Source organism: Amblyomma americanum, chromosome 2, assembly GCF_052857255.1.
Source record: "Amblyomma americanum isolate KBUSLIRL-KWMA chromosome 2, ASM5285725v1, whole genome shotgun sequence".
Classification (NCBI taxonomy): domain Eukaryota; kingdom Metazoa; phylum Arthropoda; class Arachnida; order Ixodida; family Ixodidae; genus Amblyomma; species Amblyomma americanum.
In genome coordinates this window covers 13,392,189-13,416,478 of record NC_135498.1, presented here as the reverse complement: position 1 = coordinate 13,416,478, position 24,290 = coordinate 13,392,189, and the positions used below count along the sequence as shown (strand labels likewise).

At 46.9% G+C, this 24,290-nt stretch overlaps 1 protein-coding gene across 1 annotated transcript; it reads right to left on the bottom strand.

Moving 5' to 3' along the window:
- Positions 1–4,797: 4,797 nt before the first annotated feature.
- On the bottom strand, positions 4,798–23,117 carry LOC144120600 (putative phospholipase B-like 2). Its single transcript, XM_077653171.1, has 11 exons — positions 22,879–23,117; positions 21,174–21,420; positions 20,163–20,260; positions 17,154–17,383; positions 16,270–16,361; positions 15,575–15,735; positions 12,775–12,867; positions 12,604–12,675; positions 11,219–11,371; positions 9,180–9,339; positions 4,798–5,023 (listed from the first exon to the last, which is right to left on the bottom strand). The coding sequence occupies exons 1-11, from the start codon at positions 23,082–23,084 to the stop codon at positions 4,847–4,849; spliced, it is 1,689 nt and encodes a 562-aa protein (XP_077509297.1). The 5' UTR covers positions 23,085–23,117; the 3' UTR covers positions 4,798–4,846.
- Positions 23,118–24,290: the final 1,173 nt, after the last annotated feature.

Here is a 24,290-nt window from a genome sequence, read left to right as displayed (position 1 = left end):
AATCGCGAGTAATTCGGAGGTGTCCTCTACGACGTGCATCGCATAATACATTGCTGTCTGTAACAAAAAAACCGGAGAGGCTAACTAAGCCTTGAGGCAAAACACGAGCATATTGTCACGTAGTGGTGACGGCAAGGAGCCAGGAGCAGACACAAGCATGCTAGCATAGGGCTCGGAAATCTTTATTTGGGCGAAGTTATATGCATACACAGAACGAAAGGAAGCTCGGTGACGGCGATAATAGATACACTCAGCGGTTGTTGGGTCTGCGCTTCGCACTCGGCCACGCGTTATTTAACCCTGTCAAGTATCGCTCGCCACTTCTGTTCAGACAGAATACCGTATATATTCGCGTAGAAGCCGCCATCGTGTAAGGGCCACTCGGCCCAGCTTGGCGCCAGAAAATTACAGAAAAAGAGGCGAATAAGAGCAATTGCTTTTCATACGAGAATAGTGTTTACCGCGAGGCATGTTCCGCTGAGCCTACCACCAACGCATTAACTTACCCTGTTAATAATATTGAAGCTATGATTCATTTCCCCAAAGCCCTCGGTAGCGAGGCGAGCGTGATAGCAGGTCCGGAGACCTCTCATTCCATGGTAATCCACCTCCTTCTTCCACGGCAACTGCTCCCGGGTGGTTTCCGTGGCAACCACCCACCGGTCGCGCCTTCTTACGCTCTTGCCATACCTTCCTCCTTCCAAGGTAACCACCCTCTGAGTGGTTCCCATGGCAACGCACCCACCAGCTACACCGACGACTACAACTACTACGACTTGAAACCTAGGAACAGGCGCTTAACAGCTGTATCTGTTAAACTTCGAGCCCGAAGAGTTGTTTACATGATGTTGCACACCACAACACTTTAGTTTTTGCTATTTGCACGCTGACCCATAGTGAGCGAAGCACAGAAACACGCTTCTCAGCTGCACACTGAAAGTGGCGGCGGGACAGCGGTTGAAGTGTGTAATGAACTGGAGCATTAAGCATCACCACAAGCGGGAACGCCCCACCAAGTCATTATATCAATTCGGCGACCGTCATGTCATACGGATAGGCGAATTATCTTGTGCTGCTGATGACGGCATTGAAAGAACTAGCCCCAAATCTCAGTTCATGGCAGGGGCGACAGTTTCAGTCATGGCCTCCGGAAGCATGAAGGCAGGGTTCGTTAAAGCTAGAAGTACCCTGTCGCGTGACCCAATCTTGAAGATCTTATGTATAATCATTATGAACGCCACAACTCAAATGGATCGCGTCGCAGTTCTAAACCAGGGCCGCTCGATCCCCTGGAAGATCAAACGGCCGCACCTGAACCATCCGCCCCACACAAACCGATTTCGTCAGCCTACTTTGCGATGCTTGAGTAAGCCCTGCTTTTCAAACAGACGTGGAAAAACTTAGGCTTGCAGTATTGCAACTTCGTGCTAATTATTCCTCTCCCCCAGTGCACGGTAGCCAACCGGAACATATTTGTGGTTAACCTCCCGGCTTTTCCTCTACCACTTTACTCTCTTTCTCTGTCATGTTAATTGTTAGAGAACTATTCGAAAACGTGTGACGGGACTCGATTCGTTTTGAGTAAATCTGAACATGCAATTATTTCATTCCTTTAGGGAACAGACTAGGATATTTGAGTCGCAGTTCGAAAATTCCAAATTCTTGCAGCCCTGCATTTTTACTCTTATAAAATGGTATTACCCTGTGCATCTGTTATTAGGCTGTGCAACGTTACATGATTACAGCGCGTAAAAAAAAAGATCCCTAAATTAAGAAAAAGCACTGATCTCTAAACAACTAAGAAAAACCTCTAAACCTAGGGATGAATCTCTATGGTTGGCGTCACTGCAGTCTCCAAATAGCGGTAAACTTTCTCTGACATTCCAGCAGCGGCTCACCAGGACAGGGAAGGAGACGAGCCTTTGACCCTGTGCCATATCCCCGCGCGGCGCGGCAAGTGACACGGCGGGTAAGCGAGGGCTGTCTTTACCCTGGTGATCAAAGGCCGATGCTTTGAACGGTATACTGGCTTGACCTCAGCTTTCTCCGCTGCCGCCTAATCCTATATTTGCGAGAGACGCTCGAGGGGTAGCTCTCCTGTTGTGCCCAAGAGAGTGGCAGAATATTTTGCGTAAATTTGGTGGCTCCTCCACCAGGCCTTCAGCACTATTTCTGGCCGCGGAATAGCACCTGTGCGTGGAACCTCAAGCCCCGTTTGCAAGTGGCCACGGGGCGTTGTGTAGTATCGCCATCCGTCGAACGAGCCGAGAAACCACTCGAAACACCGGCGCACCGCGGGCAGCTCAGTCGGGTTTGTATCAATATTGGCGTTGGGAATATTTCGTCGAAATTATTCCGGAGCCCTTCACTGCGGCACCTCTTTATTCCTTTCTTCTCTCAGTCCCTCCTTTATCCCTTCCCTTACGGCGCAGTTCAGGTGTCCGCCGAGATGTGAGACAGATACTGTGCTATTTCCTTCCCCCGAAAATTTTCAAAAACAATTTTCAATACTTCAGAGAAAGATTGGTGAAATGGATGAGTGGAGAAGAAATGAGCCTACCTGAGGCATGTAATGCGAAGCCAACCAATGGTAATTAAGGGTAATTGATTGGATACCAAGCGAACGCAAGTGTAGCAGCTGGCGGCAGAAAGTTTGGTGGGCGGATGCGATTAAGATGTCGGTGGGAATAAGGTGGCTGCAGCGGGCACAGCTGGACAGGGTTAACTGCAGAGGTATGTGAGAGGCCTTTGTGCTGCAGTGGGCGTAGTCAGGCTGTTGATGATGATTATGTATGGTGACCAGTCTGCATCAGAGTGGAACATGTTTTCAGACCTGTATTTATAGACCCGAATACGATATCCTCGCACCGTGACCGGCTCGCGGATATTCGAACACACAGGCGTCAGGCGCCATCTTTCCGCGCGATGCCACAACGAAATGCCTTTGCGCCATGCACAACAAGCGGGCTCTGTAACTTCGGTGAGTGCTTCAACACGTCCGTTTCACCCTCCTGAAAGTACAAGAAGTCATCTGGGCACCACTACGTTGTCTACAGGATGAAGCAACAATTCCACTGGAAAAGAAGCAGCTAAGTTGTTGAGCGCAGTATGGGACGCGCGCCAAGTGTGTCGATAGCTCTGCCTCTGCGGAGTGTTCAGCCTGCATCGTGTCCACCAGGCGTTAAAATGTCATCCTGCGGTGCCCAGAAAGAATTACGAGCCAAGCCCGAATTCACTGGTGGATACTGTGCTTTAAAACTTGGCCTAACTGCGTGGCCATTGCAGTACGTTTAACATCCAGTAACTGTATGTTCCTTCCAACATAGGTCGTCTGTGGCGACGTATAATCGACGCTGCTGGCTGGCCGGTTGGCTGACCGGCTCACTGCTTGACCAGACGACTCTTTCACTCTGGAAGAAAAGGGTAAAAATGCAGTACAGAATTAAGCGTAAGTACATAATACTCACACGGGTGACAGAAATGGAGCGTTTCTAATGATGAATTTTCATCCCTATACCTTACCTCCACCTACAGCGGTGACTGAGCTGTAAGAGCACTCGGCTACTGTGCAGGAGTAACCGGGTCCAATCCTCGCCACAGTGGTCGAGTTTCGATGGAAGCCAAACTTAAAAGCGCCCGTGTACTGTACGATGTCCCCTGGAGGTCTAAATTAATCCGGGGCCTTGCAATACGGCGCCCCTCAGCGCCCCTGCATTCGTCGCGTCGGAAAGTTAAACTTCACGATTATAATACTAATAATTGGTTTTGGGGGAAATGAACTGGCGCAGTATGTCTCATATATCGGTGGGCATCTGAACCGCGCCGTAAGGAAAGGGATAAAGGAGGGATTGGAAGAAGAAAGGAAGAGAGAGGTGCCGTAGTGGAGAGCTCCGGAATAATTTCGACCACCTGGAGATCTTTAACGTGCACTCAATTAACGATTCACAGTTCATTAATCCTTCTTCCTTTAACGCCCTCTTTCATATCTTCTCTCACGGAGAAATTATGTTATTAACTGCGACCGAAACATTCGCTGCGCCTTTCCTTTTCTGCTAACCGTTGTTAGTAATTAGCGTTACACAGTGAAGACGCCGCAGCGGGCATCAGAACACGAAGGGGAGACGACACATTAGCAGAGAATTCAGGAGTTCTGTGCATCCAAACACACACAAGCGGGTGGTTTGGTGTGTTTGTAAGTTGCTATAACAAGTTTGTTCTTATAACTGCACAAACGAGAGCATACAAACGACCAGGATATGCTTCGCATCATTTGAGCGCTCCTTAGGGAGACCTCATATGATAGTAGACACCTTTAGCATGCCGCGTACCATGTTGCCTTTAGCGTGACCGGAGTACCGGAATCCCGCCCACCGGCAGTAAGCATGCGCTGCTTTGGTCCCGATGTGGAAAGCTTGCGTGCAGATGCCGGGTACCTGGCGCCATCTGGCGGTCTCTAGGCGATCTGCGCACTCGCAGTGACGGCGTGCGGGCTTCCGGTACTCTGGTCACGGTAACGGTAATACGGTACACGGTATGCTAAATGTGTCTAGTGTTTTGATATATGCGACAACATCCGACTTTTATTATACAGCCTGCCTTAAGTAAGTAGACTGTTCTACCTGCAGAATAGCTGTCTGCGACACCTTCACGTTAGACGTACATTCCTGCTTTCAGTCAGAGCGCCGTGTCTTGCGGAAAAGAGACGTAACACTCACTGTTCTCTAGTACCCCTACAGTCTGACTATACGCTCTTTCTCGGTATAGAAGCATGTTACCGTCAGCGCCATACTGAGTGGGGAACGAGCCGTTTACGCTTGAGTTTATTTCTTGTCCAGCTCGGTCCCCTTCACACAGCGCATGACCCCCACACTCGGTGCACGGGGCCGAAGTTCCACCGGTCGGGATGGCCGTTGTGGCTGTCGTTAAACCCGCTGGTGCTCCACTGAAACACCGGTACTGAGTCCGATGGTGGTCCGCTGACACCGACAAACTCCATCGACTTGAACATGGCGTAATTTGTCACCTACAACAGAAAGCGTAATTAAATATGAATCGGCAGTGGTACGGAAGCAACAAGACACCCGCCACGAGTATAGTAATCGGAAAATTCCTGCATTCATTTCGTTGCATTTATTTCATTTGTTTTTCAACTTTTGTCATACAAATCACCAAACACTGTTTGAACCCATAGCCAGAGGCTAGTGTGGTGCTCAAAAACAAAAATGCATTTCGGCAAAGATAGAGCTGTTGTGTGAGATGAAAAGTACAATATTACCAGCAAAAAGACTAACGCACAGCATTCAGTTGGCATTAAATAGATTTGTTTGCATGTTTTAGTACAGTTAACAAAATCTAACCAAAGCAACACAGTACAACAGATAAAAACCGAAAACAGCGATCGCATTGGTCAAATAGGGGTCGTAAATTATGTTTTCAATGTTTTACAGGTTTCATGAGACTGTTTTATCTCTGGTGGTAAACCATTCCAAATCTTGGTTCCTGCAAATTCCACGTACCGTTCACTGTAAACATTATTACTCGGTCGCAGATTAAAATTACCGTATGTGAGGTTTCTTCTGTAAGTAGAGATGAGAACCGAAACAAAGAGGCATTGAAAAGATTATCATGTTTTACTATGTTGTTTATACGGATAGCCAATTTTAATGAGTGATAAAGACCGAAAGGAAGGATATTCAATGATTGGAACAGCGGCCTACCTGGCTCGTTGTGTTTACTATGTGTTATAATACGAATAGCCCCCGTTTTTGTAACCGGTGGATAGGAGGATTGTGGCCTTCCCTATTGTTTTGGCTGCAAGTCCGTGTCTCTTTCTTTCTCGTGTCTTGGTCCTCCAGCAGTGTGTAATATTCGTTAATATCCGTTGTCCATGTATTGTGACTTTCACCTAGTGTGACGTGCCTGGTGAAGGAGCCACGTGTCTTTATCCCGAGTTACCCTTACAGGCTTACTCTACGCCCTCTCTCTCTTTGTGGAAACATGGTACCGTCAGCAGCATACGGATGAAGTACTTCACCTTTCGTACTTCCTGTATGAAAGATACCCACGAGGGCTCATGTGATTACGCTACATATATACCGCTCGAACAGTGTGTAGAGCGGCCGCTGCCACACTCTTCCGCGCATGCGCACACTCTTCCCCCATTCTGCGCATGCAAGAGGAAACGGTTTCTTCTGTGACGGAATCGATATTTTGCTTCTTGCAGGTTCAAGACTACCCCTCTTCTCAAAGAAGCTTCAATTTCAGCATAGCGATTCGAATCTCACACTAACTGCGTTTGATTTTAATGGTGAAGCGTGAATTTTAAGAAAAGTTACCCTGAACAAAGGCAGCGCTCAAAAACTGGCGAAACACCCAACTTCCGACAGTACATGTGATATTAGGTTACTACTTCATGCTGCATCTAGCCTCTTCGAAAACATCCTTAGCCCATAATCGTTACGTATTGTGCCACATGCCGAATGGTACAAAAAGTGCCGCAGGACAAAAGAACACTTCCTTCTAAAAAAATTTCTAGACGTCCTGACATATAGTAAACAGAAGTTTTTTTGTTCGCCGCAGCCAGTGGCAGGTTTTCCTTTTTAACCACCCAGGAAGTGCAGGTGCAACACGTTCCATCGAGTCAACAGCTCAATTGCAAAAATCCAAAATAACATTTCGGCTTTGAAAAACGCCTCTTTATGCTCCGTTTCAAACATAGCAGACAACGCTGCGGAAGTAGTGCGTCCGCGAAACTACATTACTCCGCCACGTATCGTTCGTTCTTCTCGAAGCCTCGGTGGGTATTTGACAAAAAAAAAGCGGTTTAAAACGAATTTGTAGTACGGAAAATCACAGGCGAAGCTCTGAGGCGGTCAGTAAACGTACCCTCCTGCTATAATTTTCACTGAGTGTGAACTACTTTTTTAGGCGTGCATGAAGTAAGAGCGATTTGCCCTACCAGCCGCGCACCAGACCGCCAAAGTCATACTTCTCGAAGTCTAGATGAGTTGGAAAACGAAAATGTGGCAAGAGGTAAAACGAAGTCCAGGAGATTTCCACTCACGGCACTTGATATCTGTCTCAACGAAATGTGCTTGTGTTCACTCTGCTCGTTGGGGGAGCTGTTTTTTTTTTTTTTTGAGCGTGGACTGCGCCTGCGCGAACGGGCGCGCTAGCTTTGGCAGCGTTGTGTGCAAAGTATGAAAGGGAGTATAGTTGCTTCAGTGCCGCTTCCTTTTTATTACTTTAAACAATTCCATTCCGCCCTCGAAGACAAAGAGGCTGTCTTCCGGGTCATCCTCACAGAGACTTCTCAAATATTAACCTTGAGAGGCACTGGTCTGAAGAATAAGTTTTAGGATGCGAAACTTTTTTTTCTACGAGCTGCAGAAAGGTACGCTGCATTGTGTGTCAGTAAAACAACTTTTAAAATAATAGGTCTCAACGACTATTTAGCACAGATGTCGTCTACAGTTCTTCTAAACTACATGTCGTCTACACAGGAGCGCGAAATATCACAGTGGCCTCAGTACAAGCGATCACCGCTTTTAAACGTGAATTTGAACAGGCTCATATGAGTTCTGAAAAATAAAATTGTGAAAATACATGGTGCAGTTTCCTGGTCTATACTGAATAGTTCCATCGCAAATAATCTAGCAAGAGTGGCGCCACCGGCCAGTGACCGCGCTAATGCACATGACTAAATCTATGTCCTGCCAATCACCCTAACTCTATTTTTTTACTGCGTAAGCGTTAGGACTGCCATTAGGCGAACATGACGGCGTGTGTCTCTGCGTGGACGCCTACTGAAGCCTACGTTGCCCGCAGGAAGCCGTGCGCGAGCGCCGCGCAAAAACATGCCCCAACGCGAGGCAGGACGGACAATCTTCATAAACCGAAGTGGATAAGCGTAAGGACAGAGAGACGCCTCCAAGCGAGCAGCGAGTGCGGAAAGAAAGAACGCGCCCATCCGAAATGGGCGCGCGTCATTTGCTGATTCAACGAAGTGTACCAAGTAACGCTTATTATGTATAATGCAACAAGTGTAAAAGGATAAAAAGTCATTAGCTAGTCATACACTCTTATTAATGTCCTGGTCAACATCATGGATATCGTTAAATCAGCAGTGTTATGTAATCGAGCGCCTATCGAAAAGCAATCGATCAGCGTCAACTACCACGTTTATGCAGTCAAATATTCCGATGGAATGAGCCTGATGCGCGGGATATAACGTCAGTGGCGTCATGGGATCAGATGCCTGCTAGCGTATCAAACGTGCTCATACTTTTCCATGTCACACATACGTGTCATTTTTCAGCCCCAGAGTGCAAATTTAAAACCAATAATTGCCTTTTTCAGCGTGTCGGTCTGTGGTGTAGTGATAAGTGAGCTTTCTCTCACCGTGTGGGCCCGGGTTCTAATCTCAGTTGTGCCCTTTTTTATGCTTGATGTCTTTGATGTTGTGTATGTATAGGCGTATGTTGTGTTTGTAATCACGGATACTTCGCCGCGGGGGTCCCGAAAATGAATGAAAATAGTTTTTTCTTTCCTAAAAAGTTCGTTGCTGGGCTGCATAAGCGCGGTGCCACTGAGCGAGCGCGCGGCTTAGTAAGGAAGAAAAAATTCACCGGTTCCACCGCATAAAAAGGCCGCGCTTAATATCCTGGCCGCTTCGACTCTCGTCCACATATCAACTCCGCCTTCTAAAAAGAGACCACGTACGCGGCGCACCGCAAACACGAGATGCTTAGAGGCATCTTTAATTTGGCCCAAAATACCGCGTCGACAGAGTGTGCTATATGCCGGACTTGAGTAAAAGTGCCGTAAAGCCATCTGCTAATGCGGCAGATGCAAAGCAGAAAATGTACAGTCGTAATAAAGCCAAGTGAAAATGCCTCAAATGGGTGGCACTGAATCATTAGTGAGCCGTAATAAAGTCAAGCGAGAGTGAAGCAAACGCAAAGCATAAAATAATTAGCGAGCCAAAGAAAATTTTAGTGAATTCAAGCAACTTTCAGGCAACAGGATGTGACATAAGAGAAAAGTCTCCAGTGAAAAACATCCTAAAAGCTTATTCCTTTTACGCAGTTCATCGAGTCAGACCATGTGAGCGTCTGTCAATTGTCTGCCTCTTCCTCTTTTTTGTTACAATATATAATCTGAAGCAGGTCGCCCTTTACCTTGACGTCGATGCCTCCCGCAGATTTTCGGTACATTTTGGGATCGCCGTATTTGCCCCTCGGGTCAATCAGGTCGTAGCGAGCAGATACGGCGTACACTGGGTTGTACGGTGGCGTGCAGTTGCAGCGTGAGAAGGGATCGTGAGTGTAGTCATTGTACCTTGCAAAAAAAAAAAAAGATTGTTTAGCGCGGCTAAGCGCGAAATACCGCGCACTAGCAGTACAGTTACGGTGGGCACTTATGGTCCTCACGTGCTAAAGACATTTGACCCAACAGTATTTACTATAAAGGTTTTTGGCCTAAAGGCCGTCTAACTAGAGGCACTTATCATGAAAGCCTTCACCGTAAGTTCCTTACCCTAAAGGCCTTTGACCTAAAGGTATTTAACGCAAAGGTCTTTGACTTAAAGGCCTGCACCTTGAAGGCAGTTACGCTGAAGGCTTTCACACAGGCATACCCTGCATCCAGGCCTTCATCGAGGTGAAAGCCTGCCAGGTGTGTACCCCTGGCAGGTTGCCCACAAACCGGTGGGTAAGCGGGCTGTCTGTTACAAAGCAGGCTTCAGACACGTACGCACCTATGCCCGAAATCGAAAAATGCACCCAGTGGGGCACACGCCACGATGGGTCAGTGGTTAGTGCGCTCGGCTACTGATTCTGAGTACCCAGGTTAGAAGCCGACTGCGGCGGCCGCGTTTCGATGGAGGCCAAATGCCAAAGGCGCCCGTGTGCTGTGCGATCTCAGTGCACATTAAAGATCTCCAGGTGGTCTAAATTATCCCGGAGACCTCCACTATACGGCACCCCTTTCTTCCTTTCTTCTTTCAGTCCTTCCTATATCCCTTCTTTACGGCGTGGTTCGAGTGTTCACCGAGATACGCGAGACAGTTACTGCGCCATTTCCTTTCCTCAGAACCAATTTTTTCAATCTTTCTAGTAGTGATGCCGCACAAAAAGAAACAAATGAAAACGACGTTTAATGAGAATTAACGCTAAGCACCAGTACAGCACGTGCAGCACTGTTCACTTTAGACAACCTTTCACCTTACAGCTTATCTGGGCGAAGAAAGAATGCCAGCGGTCTTTCGGTGCAAAAAGTCAGTCTTAAAGCGTGCACTGCGTCGTCGGTCACCAGAGGGTCACGTAGGATATTCCTGCTGTGCGGCACGAATATTCAGTGCGCTATGAAGCTCTGCGACAGCTCAGATTTTTCAAAGAGGCTGAAAAAAACACAAGGGCCAGGTTGCGATTATCGTCGGTTAATAATAATAATAATAATAATAACTGGTTTTTGGGGAAAGGAAATGGCGCAGTATCTGTCTCATATATCGTTGGACACCTGAACCGCGCCGTAAGGGAAGGGATAAAAAAGGGATTGAAAGAAAAAAAGAGAAGAAAGAGGTGCCGTAGTGGAGGGCTCCGGAATAATTTCGACCACCTGGGGATCTTTAACGTGCACTGACATCGCACAGCACACGGGCGCCTTCGCGTTTTTCCTCCATAAAAACGCAGCCGCCGCGGTCGGGTTTGAACCCGGGAACTCCGGCTCAGTAGTCGAGCGCCCTAACCACTGAGCCACCGCGGCGGGGCTCGTCGGTTGTCGGTCCATTAAGTTGACTTAAAGCTCAATGTTGGGATATGCTGCACCCAAGAAAATCTAATGGGGGCCCATCGGTTTGGCCACGAGACACAGCGATCAGGGCCCCGAAAATCGTCGCAGCAGTTAACGTGTTAATCCAAGGGTCGCCACTTTGTCGGCGTGTGAAAGTACGTAATTTATTTTTATTTTTGCTGAAAAAAAAAGGAATGCCACGATGATATCGGTTCAAAGTGGACATCAGTCTTTTCCAGCTGCGGTTCGTAGAATTGTCCTTTTTCTTCTAAAAATAATTTTTGTTACTTTCCAGTAATAACGTAATCGTGTAGAGGCATTAAAAAATCAAAATATCCGCCAGCAGCAAAGCATTCATAACAAGCTCGCACAGCTGTCAGGACGGTCTTCCTGTTTCAGAAAAGAACGAAGTGTGTATGGTATATACCTCATCAGTGCAACCATCGAGTCGATGTCGCGGACCTTGACGTGGTCTCTCCTGAAGATGTTCGCCCTCGGTGACTTGTCGTAGCTGTAGTAGTCACCGTACTTCTCCACGAGCTGCGCCTGTCCACTCATGTTGAAAAGCTCTTCGAAGTAACTAAACGCGATCAAAAAAAATTGCAGTCACATGGTTTTCAGTGGGAGAAATATGTTCCCTGATTTCTTCAGCCCACAGAGGAGCAGGTGCTCGTTTATGGACACTTTCTATCGATGCATCATTTTTTTCATAGCCTAAGCTTTTTCTGCAACATCGAGCGTGTAACCACATGTGCCGCCATCTGTGGCCATAGTTCTCATGCAGTTACGCGAACAGTGCACCTAACTATGCAAGAGCACCAGTTCTTGATACTTGCTAGCACGGGAAACAAAAAGAAAGAACGAAGAACGCTTAAGGCTATTTTAGCGTCCTTGTTCAATTTATTCTTATGATCATCCTTCTGTATTCTCGCGGATAGCTAGATTTTCATGTCTTTTTGCTGAATGCGACTTCGACCCATGATAACTTTAAGACGCATTATATGAAACGCCCCTGTCCAAATACACGAACTCCTTATGGTTCAGGAAAACAAGCGACTCACTATCATTTTATCTGTACCGTACTTTCTAAACAGTTCTGTTGCTATGTAATAATTCACGTCCCCTCACAGCGCCGCGTTTTGATTGTACATTTTCTTCCCTTCCAAAAACGAAACCTAGCCGACCGGGACCGACGTTATACTTTTACTGGCTTTCCGGTGTGCATGCACTGCCTTTTTTTGTGTGTGACTTTCTTCAAGTGTCATCCCTTGCAAGCGGGATGTATAGGATAGATTGGGTGCTCGAGCGGTTCGCTCCGAACCAAAAGAATTTAAATTGCTGAGCTGGTACTCAAAGAAAATGCTGGGGCTCAAGAGAAGCTTCATAGCCATATAAACGATAAAAACAGGAGAGTTGATTTCCTATGAGTGCGAATATTTCACTTTATTTGTTCCGCAACATCCTGCTCCAGCGTTGTGGACAAGTGGGCTCATGTTTGTGCTGCCTTTCACAGTAGTAGTGGAAATTATCGAAATTAAAACTGGTACGCAAGAACAACTTTTCCGATCTCGCCTGAAGACATGTGACATCTTTTGAAATTATTTCAAATCGTTATGTAGCACTACCCAAGCCAATTCCTAGCACTTGGACGTGCAGGCCGTATTTTAAGCAGTGGTATTGGGCCTGAAGTTTACGCATTCACCAAGGGCAGGAAATGCATGGGAGGAAATCAACGTTTTTCTGCGTGTTATGCTGCCCATATATTACCCAATATAAAATGCCTGGTATGGAATGCATGAATTCCGTACTCACGGGACGTTGTAGCTAGGCCAGTATGTCCTTTTTCTGAGGATGTCGCTGATGTCTTGTTTTCTCATAATTTTACTGAAAGAGGCGTCCAGAAGCACAACAACGCTTGGAAAAACCGCGAATAACACGGAAATAATTCAGGTCAAGTGAGAAAAATGCAGAAGTTAGGCTTACGGCATCTGCTCTAGTACCCACAACGTGTTGTTCGGAAAGGGATTCCCAGGTGTAAACAACTTGTAATCGAGGATTAACCACTGGTTGTTGTATCTGTAAACACGAGAACGACATGGTAGCAGTTATTGGACTCAAGCGCGTAGTTTTGCGTTTATTGATTTTTTTTTTGAATCTGAGATGTAGGATCAAAGATGTAGATCTGGGACTAACATACAAAATGATTGCTATGTAGGACAGAAACTCTTTTCGTCCATAGCAAGATCATTGCATCCTTAGGGCTCGGTGCATAGTTTGAATGCTATCAAATAGCCATAGTTGGACGTCGTACTTTGAACATTCGCAAGGAACGCTGAATTAATTCACCTAAGCACTACGGAAATGAAGGAAGATAGTGTACTTAAATCATGTGCATTCATTAAACGTAACATTATGGAACTCCTTACAAGCCTGTCAATGACACTGTTACTCCACAGTATACAGGTTGAGTGATGAAACTTCAGGGTGCTGCTATATGCACAAAGATTTATTTTGCTTCCCGCAGTGATATCTTTAAAGGCCCGTTACCTGTTGTATTAGTACTAATAGTTGGCCTAAATGGAGGGTGCCCGCGAAGTAACCGTGGCCTCGAGATAGAGCACCTGCTTCAGCTTTAGGAAGTGATGGGTTCGAATCCCACTGCCGGCCGATTACACAGCGGTCTCCTCAAATGGGCACAATCTATCGCCCGGCCTGGTGCTCGGTTTCCCAGGGTTCGTGGCTTGGGAAACGAGCCAGCGCCTTCAAATCCCGTCACTGTGGGATTCTGCAGGCACTCTGAAAGAGGGCCACAAATGGGCTTTACTGCGCCATGTGGATTTCAGTTTTAAGGCGAAAGCCTTTAATGGCTCATGCTCACGGTGACCGTCCGTTACATCTTAGGTCACGTGACCGTGTCCTCCGTTACATCCTAGGCCACGTGACCTTGTCACGTGATTACAACCTGCCAACTGGAGTGCGGGCAAACTGCCCCCTGTGGCGGGTGGTGTTATCCGCCGCCAAGCAACAATTGTGCATGCGCATCGCGACGTTACCACTCAAATTCAAATCAGTGCAATAAGTAGCAAACGGCTTTTGCCTTCCCGCAGTTAAGATATATCTAAAGGCCTCCAGCGAATTTTTTTTTTCACAGCTGAACGAATCACTGACCGGTGAATGCAGCGGTTTGGTCCAAGCCTCTTTTTCGAAGCATTTCAAAAGCGAGCACCAGGATGGGGGAAATCTTCAACCCATTAGAAAATCGGTGGGCACCCTTTGGCACTGGGGATCGGACCCAGCATCTACCGAATGCGAGGCGAATGCTCTACCACAAGGTCACCACTTCGGTTAAAAGATGGCCGCCCCTACCAACGGGGCAATTTACCAGGACGAGCTGGGTCATCTTTCCGAGCGTTGAGATCCCAATAAATAACAACAAACTACAAGCTTCTGGAGGAGAGATCTGCGGATATATATATATATATATATATATATATATATATATATATATATATATATATATATATATATATATATATATATATATATATATATATATATATATATATTGACTGTTATGTTGCTATCCATATGCGAAAAAGCCGTCCGTAAACAACTTCCCGTCCGAAAAATGTGCCTGTCCGGAATATTTGGGTATGTGTGGTGAAGTCTAAAAAAGTGCTCTATAACTATACAGTTATGCATGTTGTTCTCTAACATTTTGTCTCAATGCGTTGCGAAATGAAAATGGTTTATCATCGGACACTAAATCTCCCGTTACACCGTGGTAACCATCCCAATCATCATTAATCGTAACCTGGTGGCGGACCTCACGAGTCTGTTAAAAGCAATGTTACTCTGCAATCTATAACTTTCAACAGTGACAGCTGTTAAAGACCCAATACCTGTCGTATCTGTAGTAATAGTTGTCATATTTGTAGTAATAGTTGTAGTAATGCCAGGGCGCCAGAGTACTGATTGGTGACGTTCATAGGATAGTGTTAGCAAGCGTCCGGTGCACAAAAAGAAAGCGATATCAAAATATTAAATCATTCCGAATGAGCCCGGGATAACTGAACACATCCGTAGTTTCGGCAATGGCACGAATGTACTGCTGCTCCTTCGGCAACTGTTGCACCAATATGGGAACCATTGGTTGGCAGCAGCTCCATCCCTGGCGGGAGCGCTGCTGTTGCCCATATGACACCTTGAAGGTAATGATGTGAGGGCCTTCGAGTGGTTTGTACCACTTTCACCAGAACTTCCGATATGACCATTTTCAGTGATTTTAATGTGTCGGGGGGAAAGCGAAATTCTTCAAGGAGAATTTTCGAGGCGCGAAAAACATATTTCGCATTCTGCGCGTATACGCTCTCAGAGTCTGAGAAAAAGCTGGAAACATTTCTTGAGCATAAAACATGGACGAAGTGACCAAAGACGACACTGTCGACTGCATCTTTGCACTGTGTCCGGTATTAAAAGCGCCGTTCACTGCTATTTCTGAGGCCTTGTGCCGCCCGACCGGCGCAGTGCACTGTAAACTTTTGCAACAGACGGGTACCAACCAACCCGACTTAGCGCTTTTCACCAGGCCTGTGAGTGTACGAAGCATGAAGTGTACAGAGGTCTTGGAAACAGCACATCGTTTAGAAGCACTATTTAAGCACACCTTTGGACAAGATTGCACTCCGCTCTGCGCTCTCATTTCGCCATGGAGCAGGGCACGGAAATATACACGTCGCCTGCTAAACGAAGAAACGTCGTAACCCTGAGACAAAGTACGTACGTTCCGCTGTTTTTTCTCTCGAAAATGTCGACCCACTCCCGTCCGGACCTGGCCAGTCGGGTGGCCACCATCCCCCGTACCCAGGTCAGTGGTGCCAGCTCGGGGTCGAGCGAGAGCCACAGGTCGGGGTTGGCATTCAAGGTAGACGTCTCCGTGACGACCTGCACGGGTTCGCGCCACATGGTTTGCGTTAATTTGGCGCCCATTAACCTCGCACATCGCTTTTTTAATTTAGCGCGCTTTTCTAGACCGCTGTTAGCGATAGTCAGGAGAGTTTGCTGCTAAAGTAGGAAGCGTGAATAGCACAGTGAAATGGCGCGAGATTTATGCGCACTAACATGATTAAAAAAATGGCGGTGGTTTAGCTCTGGTTAAACCTGGAGTGACGCGATAGCTGCAACTGGCCGAGTGGAACTTGGTCACGTGACCAACCAAGTGACGAACCATGTGATCAGCCACGGCACGGCGCCGCTGGCATCTGCTCCGCACCACGTGACCAACCACGTGACAGCGTGGCGGCACAGCCACAGGGTGGCAGTGCAGCTACAGGGTGGCGGCGCCGCCACGCTGAAGGCTCGAAATGCTACCGTAATTTAGCTATCGCTACAAAACTCGCGCATATCAGCATCTGCTTGCACTGCTGCCCCCCCTCCTCCTCCTCTGCCATGACACAAACAGGTTAATTGTGCGGTTACCAAGCCGGCGGAAGTCAGGTAGAAGTCGTCCAAAGAGACAATGTTCCCAGCGTACGAGGACATGGTTAAAGTGTGACCAGGGATAATCCCATCTGTAATAGATAGCAAGAGTAAAAAGATTATGTCATGGACGCCAAGAATGCAGCCTTTCTTTGGCGCTTGGCCTATACTTCAGTGATAGAAGTAGTGTGATTCAACGGTTGAGAAACTCTCAGTTAGGTTGCACATATATATGCTCGACGGTTAAGTCGCTAAGTGAAAAGTTGGCTTTCCTCCATTTTCAGTGGTATTTTTTTTTTATCATCAGAGCATCTACGTATTCGGAGGGTGGCTGAAACGAGGCCGTAATATAGTCCCCGCTGAGTCGGTGGAGATAAATTTTAGGCTCTACGGAAAACAATATTTGCTACGGACGTTTTAGCCGCAGGCACGGCTTGTAACGCAACTATGAATTCTTCACATCCACCGACTATCAAGGACGCATACGCATTCGCTCTCAAAGTGAAGTCAAATAGATGTAGCTCCAGACTGTTCGCGAACTAGCAATTGCAGCACATATCTCCATGATCTTTAGAAAGATATTGTCAAAGGGTTTGCAGTGGCTTGAATTTTGTGGGTTCACTAGAAAAATATCGTCACTGCAGCTGCCTTACGCTGACCAAAGGACGTGGCGCCCTCTATGGCGTGGGTACTAGAGTACATGCATTCCTAGCGGCCCGAGATATGGCGTCATCCATGAAGGAGGGTGAGGACGTTATTTTTTTTTTTGCGATGACGCCATAATTTTGTCGGTGCGTGGTACACAGTACCGGGCACTGCCAGTTAGAATGCATTGCCCAGCGCTTTTCCAAAGCCCAGATGAACGACACATCCGTCATGCGTACCTGGTCCCGTCGAAGACGGCTTGTAGTGCCACGGAAAGGTGTACTTCTTTTGAATCCTCAGCATGCTCCGGTAGAGAAACCAGGAGTTGTGCGCTATGTAGATGTCCTCGTAGTTGCCGACTAACTTGACCAGTGCCGTGCAGGCTGGCACTAGGCTAATCGATTGCAAATCCACGGCGCGCTTGAAAGCGGGCTCGAGGTCTAGGAAGTCGCCATCGAGGTTGAAGAACCTGCAGAGAGATGAAGCAGCGTTTGTGTTTGACTACCGTATACGCGCGTCACACTGACGGGTTGAAGCCGAAAAGGTAGACATCAGGAAAGCTGGCATTCTTGTGAATAGGCTTTGGCGAGCGAATGGAGAAAAAACTGGGGGACACCTAAGCTCCGCCTTGAGGGCACGACTCAATATCATTAATGGTTCCCGGAATTCCGCGGCCTGGGGTCAGCCTTGCTTATCACTTCGCAGACATGGAAACTGTTTTTTAAGTACACTTCTCTATTCAGTACGATTGCATTAACAGGGCATGAAGGCGAAAGCTGTCTTGCGGTGTCAGCGACGTCGGCGTCAGTGTGAAACCTCCACCTGCTAGGTGGTGTTTAAGGGGATTTGCATCTCTCCACCTGTGAAGTGTCCTCCTCGTATCCACTTGCAGGGAAGCAAAGGGAGACGCCGAATGAAATGACTCAGCAAAAAATGACAATGACTTAGAAAAAATGACTAGGACAACGGCAGGCCTAGGGCAAAATATACAACCTCCCGAAAAACTATCTGCGCAAAAATGAGGCTTGCGGGAGCTCTTCCTTCTCGCATCGCTCGGGAAGAGTAACCTGTGCCCCCCAAGTTCCACTAGTGGCTGTGTTTGAAACAGCCGCCAGCAAGTGCAGTGGCACATCGCTCAACCGCTGGGCCCTTGGCGCCGGTAATGCGAGGAGTCACCGCGATCTCACAATGTGTCACATTTTGCGTACTTGCGTATTTAAAATTGGAATAGATTGGTCAGTTAAAGACGGTGGAGTCAGAATTTAAATAGAATAAGAATTACAATAGAGGACTGGAATAGAATGGTGACTGAAAGAAGTATTCTATCACATTTTTTCTCATGAACAGAGTTGGTCGCCCCAATTTTTCTTTCTTTTTTTAACCACGAGACACTGAAGGCCTTCATTTAACCAAGGCCAACGAACGTTGCTCAGTGGTCGAAGGGTATGTTGCGAACCCGGCTCATGACCAAGGGGCAGCGCTTCGATTTTCGGCTCAACCATTTTCTTTTCAGCGCAAGTACTTTTTTTTTGTTCAGAGGCACTATACGTAACGGTGGTAAAATGACGGTGCGACCCTGTAGACCAATGGGGAATTCTGTAAAGAGGTCATCACCGCCGTGTTTTGTCATCGTTGTGGGTTGTTTGAATTACCCGCGCGGAATCATGTGGTTGTGGCGTCATGACCCTGTCGACCAATCGCGCTCTTCTCGACACAACTCTGGTGATCACTACAACACCGGCTTTCCCGCTGAACGGGACCTTTAGCGCTACCGCGTTAAAACCCCAGTCCACTGAAGAACGTTTAGAGACAAGGACGTGGCTTCGTCTAGGCCAATAGTAGTGATCTTCTCGAAACGTTGCTCAGAGGAAATAGGTCTTCCTGACGCTCGTTCATATCTGTTCTGTAAAGCGGAACAATTAAGGTACAGCAGTGCGGGTTGTTCGGCTATGCAACCCAAACGCAAAGATTTGAATAAGGACAAAATACGAAAGCGGGGGATCTGGGTCAGGTGTGCTCCGGATGTCGTATCCTCGTCGCTTCCTTCCAAAGCCGTTTTTATGCTTTTGTTTTGTGTTTTTGTGTTTGTGAGGTCACGCAAAGATAGCTTCCGATGTAACTGTTAGTTGAGGGGCACTCTGCAGCACTGTGATCTCTGTGATCTTGAGTTATTATCAGTAAGAAAGTGCTGCAACGATTTATGTCACCGGGAGTGTGTTGGACAGGGACGAATCCCGTTCCGTATAGAGGTGCGAGGGGTCTGCTTTCGAGAGTAGGCTCTGAGCTCTGCTCCATGAACACCACTATTCTCACCATAAAGTAAGCATGCGCTAAACAACGTCCATTTCTGTGCAGGAACTAGCGCGTTTATTTTTTTTTATTTATAAATACTGCGGTCTTGAACAACAAGACCATCGCAGGTGGGTACATAATTTGTGTAACACCAAAGGACACAAAAAAAAAAGGAAATACAGCAGACAAGGCATCACAGCAACGAAATTAGTACATCACACTGTACTGTATCGTTTCACAACCTCAGAATATATATACTGCAGTCATAGAGCCAAGCATATAATTAAGTAAATCTCAACAAATTACTCATCAACCGAACATTCAAAATTTCGTCACTTCAAAATTTCGTTCAAAGGCAGCTTTTCCAAAGTGAACTATGCATAAGTGGAAATCGTCTTCCTGATATATATACAAAATCAGTTCATACTCACGACTGAAACTTCACAAGACTACCGAATTTTTTCATACTAAATCAGTTCATACTCACGACTGAAACTTCAGAAGACTACGGAATTTTCTCATGTGTGGTTATTGTAGTAGTGTTTTGCTGTGTATATTGTCGCACTATAACTTCACTCTTGCTGTCGTCCCAATGAGATGGTATAATGTGTATATAAAACAATTAAACTTTTAACCACCAACCCTGAGCTGCACCCCCGTCATATCAACAGATATCTCCACAGACGAGCCACTTCGTCCGGCCCTATGTTGCGCTGCTTTCACTTCCAAAGACGAGTGCGGACAGCAATTGCGTTAGTTGCAATTTTCAATACTAGAGGGCGGTAACTGCCCACACAAGGCGTTTCGCGCCTTTGGCGCGTGTTTTAAGCCTGAGAAGGATCGTTTTCTCCAATACAAGAAATGTGGCTATTTTGGTAAGTTTTTAAAGAATTATTTTGGTGGTTAAAGGGTTAAATGAAATCCTGAAAACCTCTTTACAAGGATAAGAAGCTTACAGGGCTCTGGTAACGTTTGTCATCTTGCGAGACGTGTCCAGCGTGATGTTGTCGAAGGCATCGCTCAGGCCACGCATCTGCTGCATCTCAAGGTGGATCTGTCGCAAAAAACAAACAAGATATAGAAACAAAGGTTGTGTAGGCGGGGTGCTCTTCCTGCGGGAAGAGATCTCATATCATGCTATCATTTATGAATCAACAAATTTTTTCGCGTTGACTTCGACCTCAGACGTCAGCAGCAAATATCTCGAGTTGGAAATGCGTTGAAGCAAAAAAGATGAAATCATACCGCTTTTTTTCTTGCATGGGTTAAATACTCCTCGTGTTGTGTCAGTGAGTGTTAAAGATCCCCGGATGGTCGAAATTATTCCAAGACCGTCTATTTTAACCCTTAGATGGGCTAAGAAAAGTGGTGCTGGCTACAGAAACTGCTGCACGTCTGTCGGGAAGCTGAAGCAATAAATGATAGGGTAGATGATAGCACGAGGTGTAGATATGTGCATGCTACGTATAAGTAAATAGAGCCACATAAGCACATGCGTGTAAGCAAGAAAAAAAAGGGGCAAACTGACTTCGTGTATGATGTCCGATCATGGTTATGATACCTGAATCCACAAGCAAGACACGTGTAGTGTCCTCATTCAGTTCACATGAAATGCCTCAATGTTTAGGAGTAGCCCCGATGGGGCTCACGGCTGCGCAGCACTTCAGAGCTAGCTCATGAGTGTATCAGATGTTGCTATCAGGCAAGCGGCCCGATAAGGTGCCAACGCCCCTTCTTCCTTTTCCTTTCCCCTCGCTGCAACCGCAGCTACATATCTATGCGCAACAAACTACCGGTCATCTTTCTTGGCCGAGCATACCGATGTATCGTGCTTCTGCATGAAGCGATCGACACAATGAGTAAGTGTCTGCCACAGTCCAGCCTGGCTACATAACAATTCAAGCAAACACAAGCCGGGACATATACAGCGGAAAATTGCTGCTTTCAGTACAGACAGGGTGACTCACCAGGTTCCAGTACGGGTCGCTAGCCCTCAGCTGCTCCTCGTTTCGGCGCGAGTAGTCGAGGTTCTTCTGGAGGAAGTCGTATAGCTTGGCACAATACCGCATCTGGTTGTCGCAGTAGTGGGCAAACAAGTTTTCCCACTGGTGCTCCATCAGCTGCCGCGTCAAATGCGCTTCCAGGGCTCCAGCGGCATACGCCTGGATGTCGTCCTTGAATTTATGACTCGACTCCACCTCCAGGTATGCCCAGCTGAGGACAAAATGGAGACGCTAATTATCAGCCTGTGGACTTTGGCCGGATATCGCGCAAGCTATAGCCTAGAATACGATACTCTCGCACCAAGACCGGCTCGCGCGTACCTGGGCATCAAGCGCCGTCCTTTTGCGGGCAGCCAAAACGCTGCGAAATGCCTTTGCGCCATGCGCAACAAGCGGGATTAGTAACCGTTGTGAGCGCTTAAACATTTTCGTGTTATCTTCCTGTGAGTACAAGAAGCCATCTGAACACCACTGCGTTGTCTACGGATGTAAAAACAAAAAATAAGGAAAGAATCAGCTGCTTTGTTAAGCACTGTGTGCGGCGTGCACGACATGTGTCGAGAGCTCTGCCGCTGCGGAGTGTTGAGCGTGCATATATAGTTTTTTATCAGTCTTTACAAATGCCGTCCTGCGTTAAACATGAATTGCTGCGGTGCACGTAAATAATTACGAGCCAAGAACGAACGCACTGGTAAGTACTGCGTTCGAAACGATCGGCCTAACTGCGTGACCATCGCGACACGTTTAGCATTCATGACCGTGCTATGGAAACGTGAAGGTATATCCGGAGCGTTGGGGACAGGGTGATTGTGAGTGTTGCTGAAGGGCGCCGAGAATGGACGTCTCCTTTGCGGACTTGGAGGCCTGTTCCCTTGCGGCTAGCCGCTGAGCCGATCTGCTTCCTGCAAAGGTTGCATGCGCCGTAGGCATGAAGTCCTCCACTCAGCCCTGCAACTTAAGCCAAATCACTTCCACGGACTTCAGGCCGCACGTGGCGTCTACATGCATCCGATGATCTCCCATTGCACGTACAACGTAGTGCCCTACTTTAGGGTACTGATGATCTAATATACTGAGCACTGTTGGAGGCAAAAATGCGTGACAAGCACAAACTTCAAATAGAACAGGTTTCAATTCTTGTGCAGCCAGCTGACCCCAAGCTGTATAGCCGTGTGGCCTGGGCTCACTTGCATGAAGCAGCCAGGAATTCATCGTTTTATGTGACAAGCGTCACTAAAGAAACCGGCCCCTGTTCTGAAACACAATGTGTTTCCAATGATCTCGCTATAAATTGTCGATATAAATTGCAGTGTATTTGCCGTTCGCACAGTGTTTTGAGGCCATGAAGGGAGGTCTGGTAGGCACTCATTAAGGTGCGCACTGGGTACAAATGTTGTATAGTTTCGATGTCCAAACGGCGCAGTTGCATACTTACCCAAAAGGGGAAATATAAATTCCGGCAATGACGACTTCGTGGTCCGTCATGAACGGCTCTTTAATAACTCTTCTTTACATTATTTCACGCTCATGCGGTAACCAAACGCGTTATTCCGTGCATAAGACCGCCATTTATTTGTCCTAATCTCTCGGATTCTTCACTTTAAAATATACGGCTATGACTGCTACTCCAGCAATTTCCTAAATAAGTAGAGGCGCAAAAATGGCTCACCCACTGTTCTGGATGTCGTCCTGGAAGCTCGCCCATGCCACGGCGGGCAGCGCACCGGCATCGAATCTCGGAGGCTTCCCGTCGTGGATGACGAGGCGGTCGCTTCCTTCTTCCAGCTCAGCCCAAGCTGATTTGCACGGTGCGCCCTGGCTCGTCGTTCGGAGCAGGGCCAAAGAGAGCAGCACGAGCGCTGCCCCGTAGTTCATGTTGTACCTCCTCCTGGACCACCTTGGAAGCTTCTGCGCTGAAAGCGGAGATAGCTTAAATTAAGAATGGATGCCGTAGTGCTTCTTTCATAACCCGCTCATAACTGCCAGAGCCGGTCCTCGAAAGAGGGGGTTTGGAGCGAAAAAAGTGTGCTTTGATTTCCAAGTTGAACAGAGCGCGCTATGCATTTGCTGTTCAGCGGCTGCACATATTTTGTTCTTTGCCGCAGGCAACAGCAAAATTAATCATTAACGGAGAGGCATTAAAATTATTAGCTGCATGTAGTGCTGCAGTGCTCTGCCATAGTGCTGTAGTGTAGCGTGTATGTTATGTAGTGCTGTAGTGAATGTTTTCTTCTCCAATGTGAATTACTTTTAATTTGATTTTTTTCTTTCAGACGTTAGGCATGTTGTTGGTCCTTGTTTTTTCCACTTGATATTTATGCTCTATAACATTTCTTCTCATTGATATTTGCTGTGCTAATGATTTCCGTGCTTTCATAGTGGGCTCAGGTTGCTGCAGCTTTTTTTTTTTGCAGAGTTATGTGTAATTGATTGTTATGTTCTGCAATATTTGTATTGATTACTTTGTTGAAAAAAGAATCTGTCATGAGCTGAGAATAGAATATATCTTAAAATTTTTTATTGAAGTTACTTTTCCTTCCGTTTATTTATTCTTTTAATTTTGCTATCCCAATGTCCGCAAATAATTTCGCCGCCTGCCACTATTTCTCTTGTTGTAAATGGGCGAGAGCCTTTTCCAGGGGCTGAAATACAACATTTTCCAATCCCACATGTCTTAATGAGTACACAAAACAAGTAAAACGAAGTCATTAGCAAACGACGCGAAGGAAGAATTCCGACTGTACGCTCTTCCTCAAGGTGGAGTGATAGTAACAGCTGTCTGGCACATGCAACTTACAGGTCACGTTACCCCCGCATGGCACATTATAGAAGGCTCGAAAGACCAAAAGGTCTCGAAAGTTTAAGACAATGCTTTTCTTTACATTACGCAGATTTAGACTATAAGTAATGCCAAATGTATTCCGTATGGTTCTTTCTTAATTGTTTTCACGCACCGCAGGGGTTTCTCCGCGGCGGCGGCGACTTTCACTGTCTTGAGCCCGGAGGCGAGAGGATGCGAACGGCAAATCGCGCGCAGGGAATGTACGGTGGCGAGAGCTTCTTCGTCGGCCATAACACTAG

Bases quoted from the DNA above. Each gene is read 5' to 3' on its own strand.
- LOC144120600 (XM_077653171.1), bottom strand. From the start codon at position 23,084: ATGAACTACGGGGCAGCGCTCGTGCTGCTCTCTTTGGCCCTGCTCCGA. The intron at 21,421-22,878 runs GTGAGCCATTTT...TTTTGTCCTCAG, and splicing joins GACGACATCCAGAACAGTGG to CTGGGCATACCTGGAGGTGG. The intron at 17,384-20,162 runs GTAAGCTTCTTA...ATCTCTCTGCAG, and splicing joins ACAAACGTTACCAGAGCCCT to GTTCTTCAACCTCGATGGCG.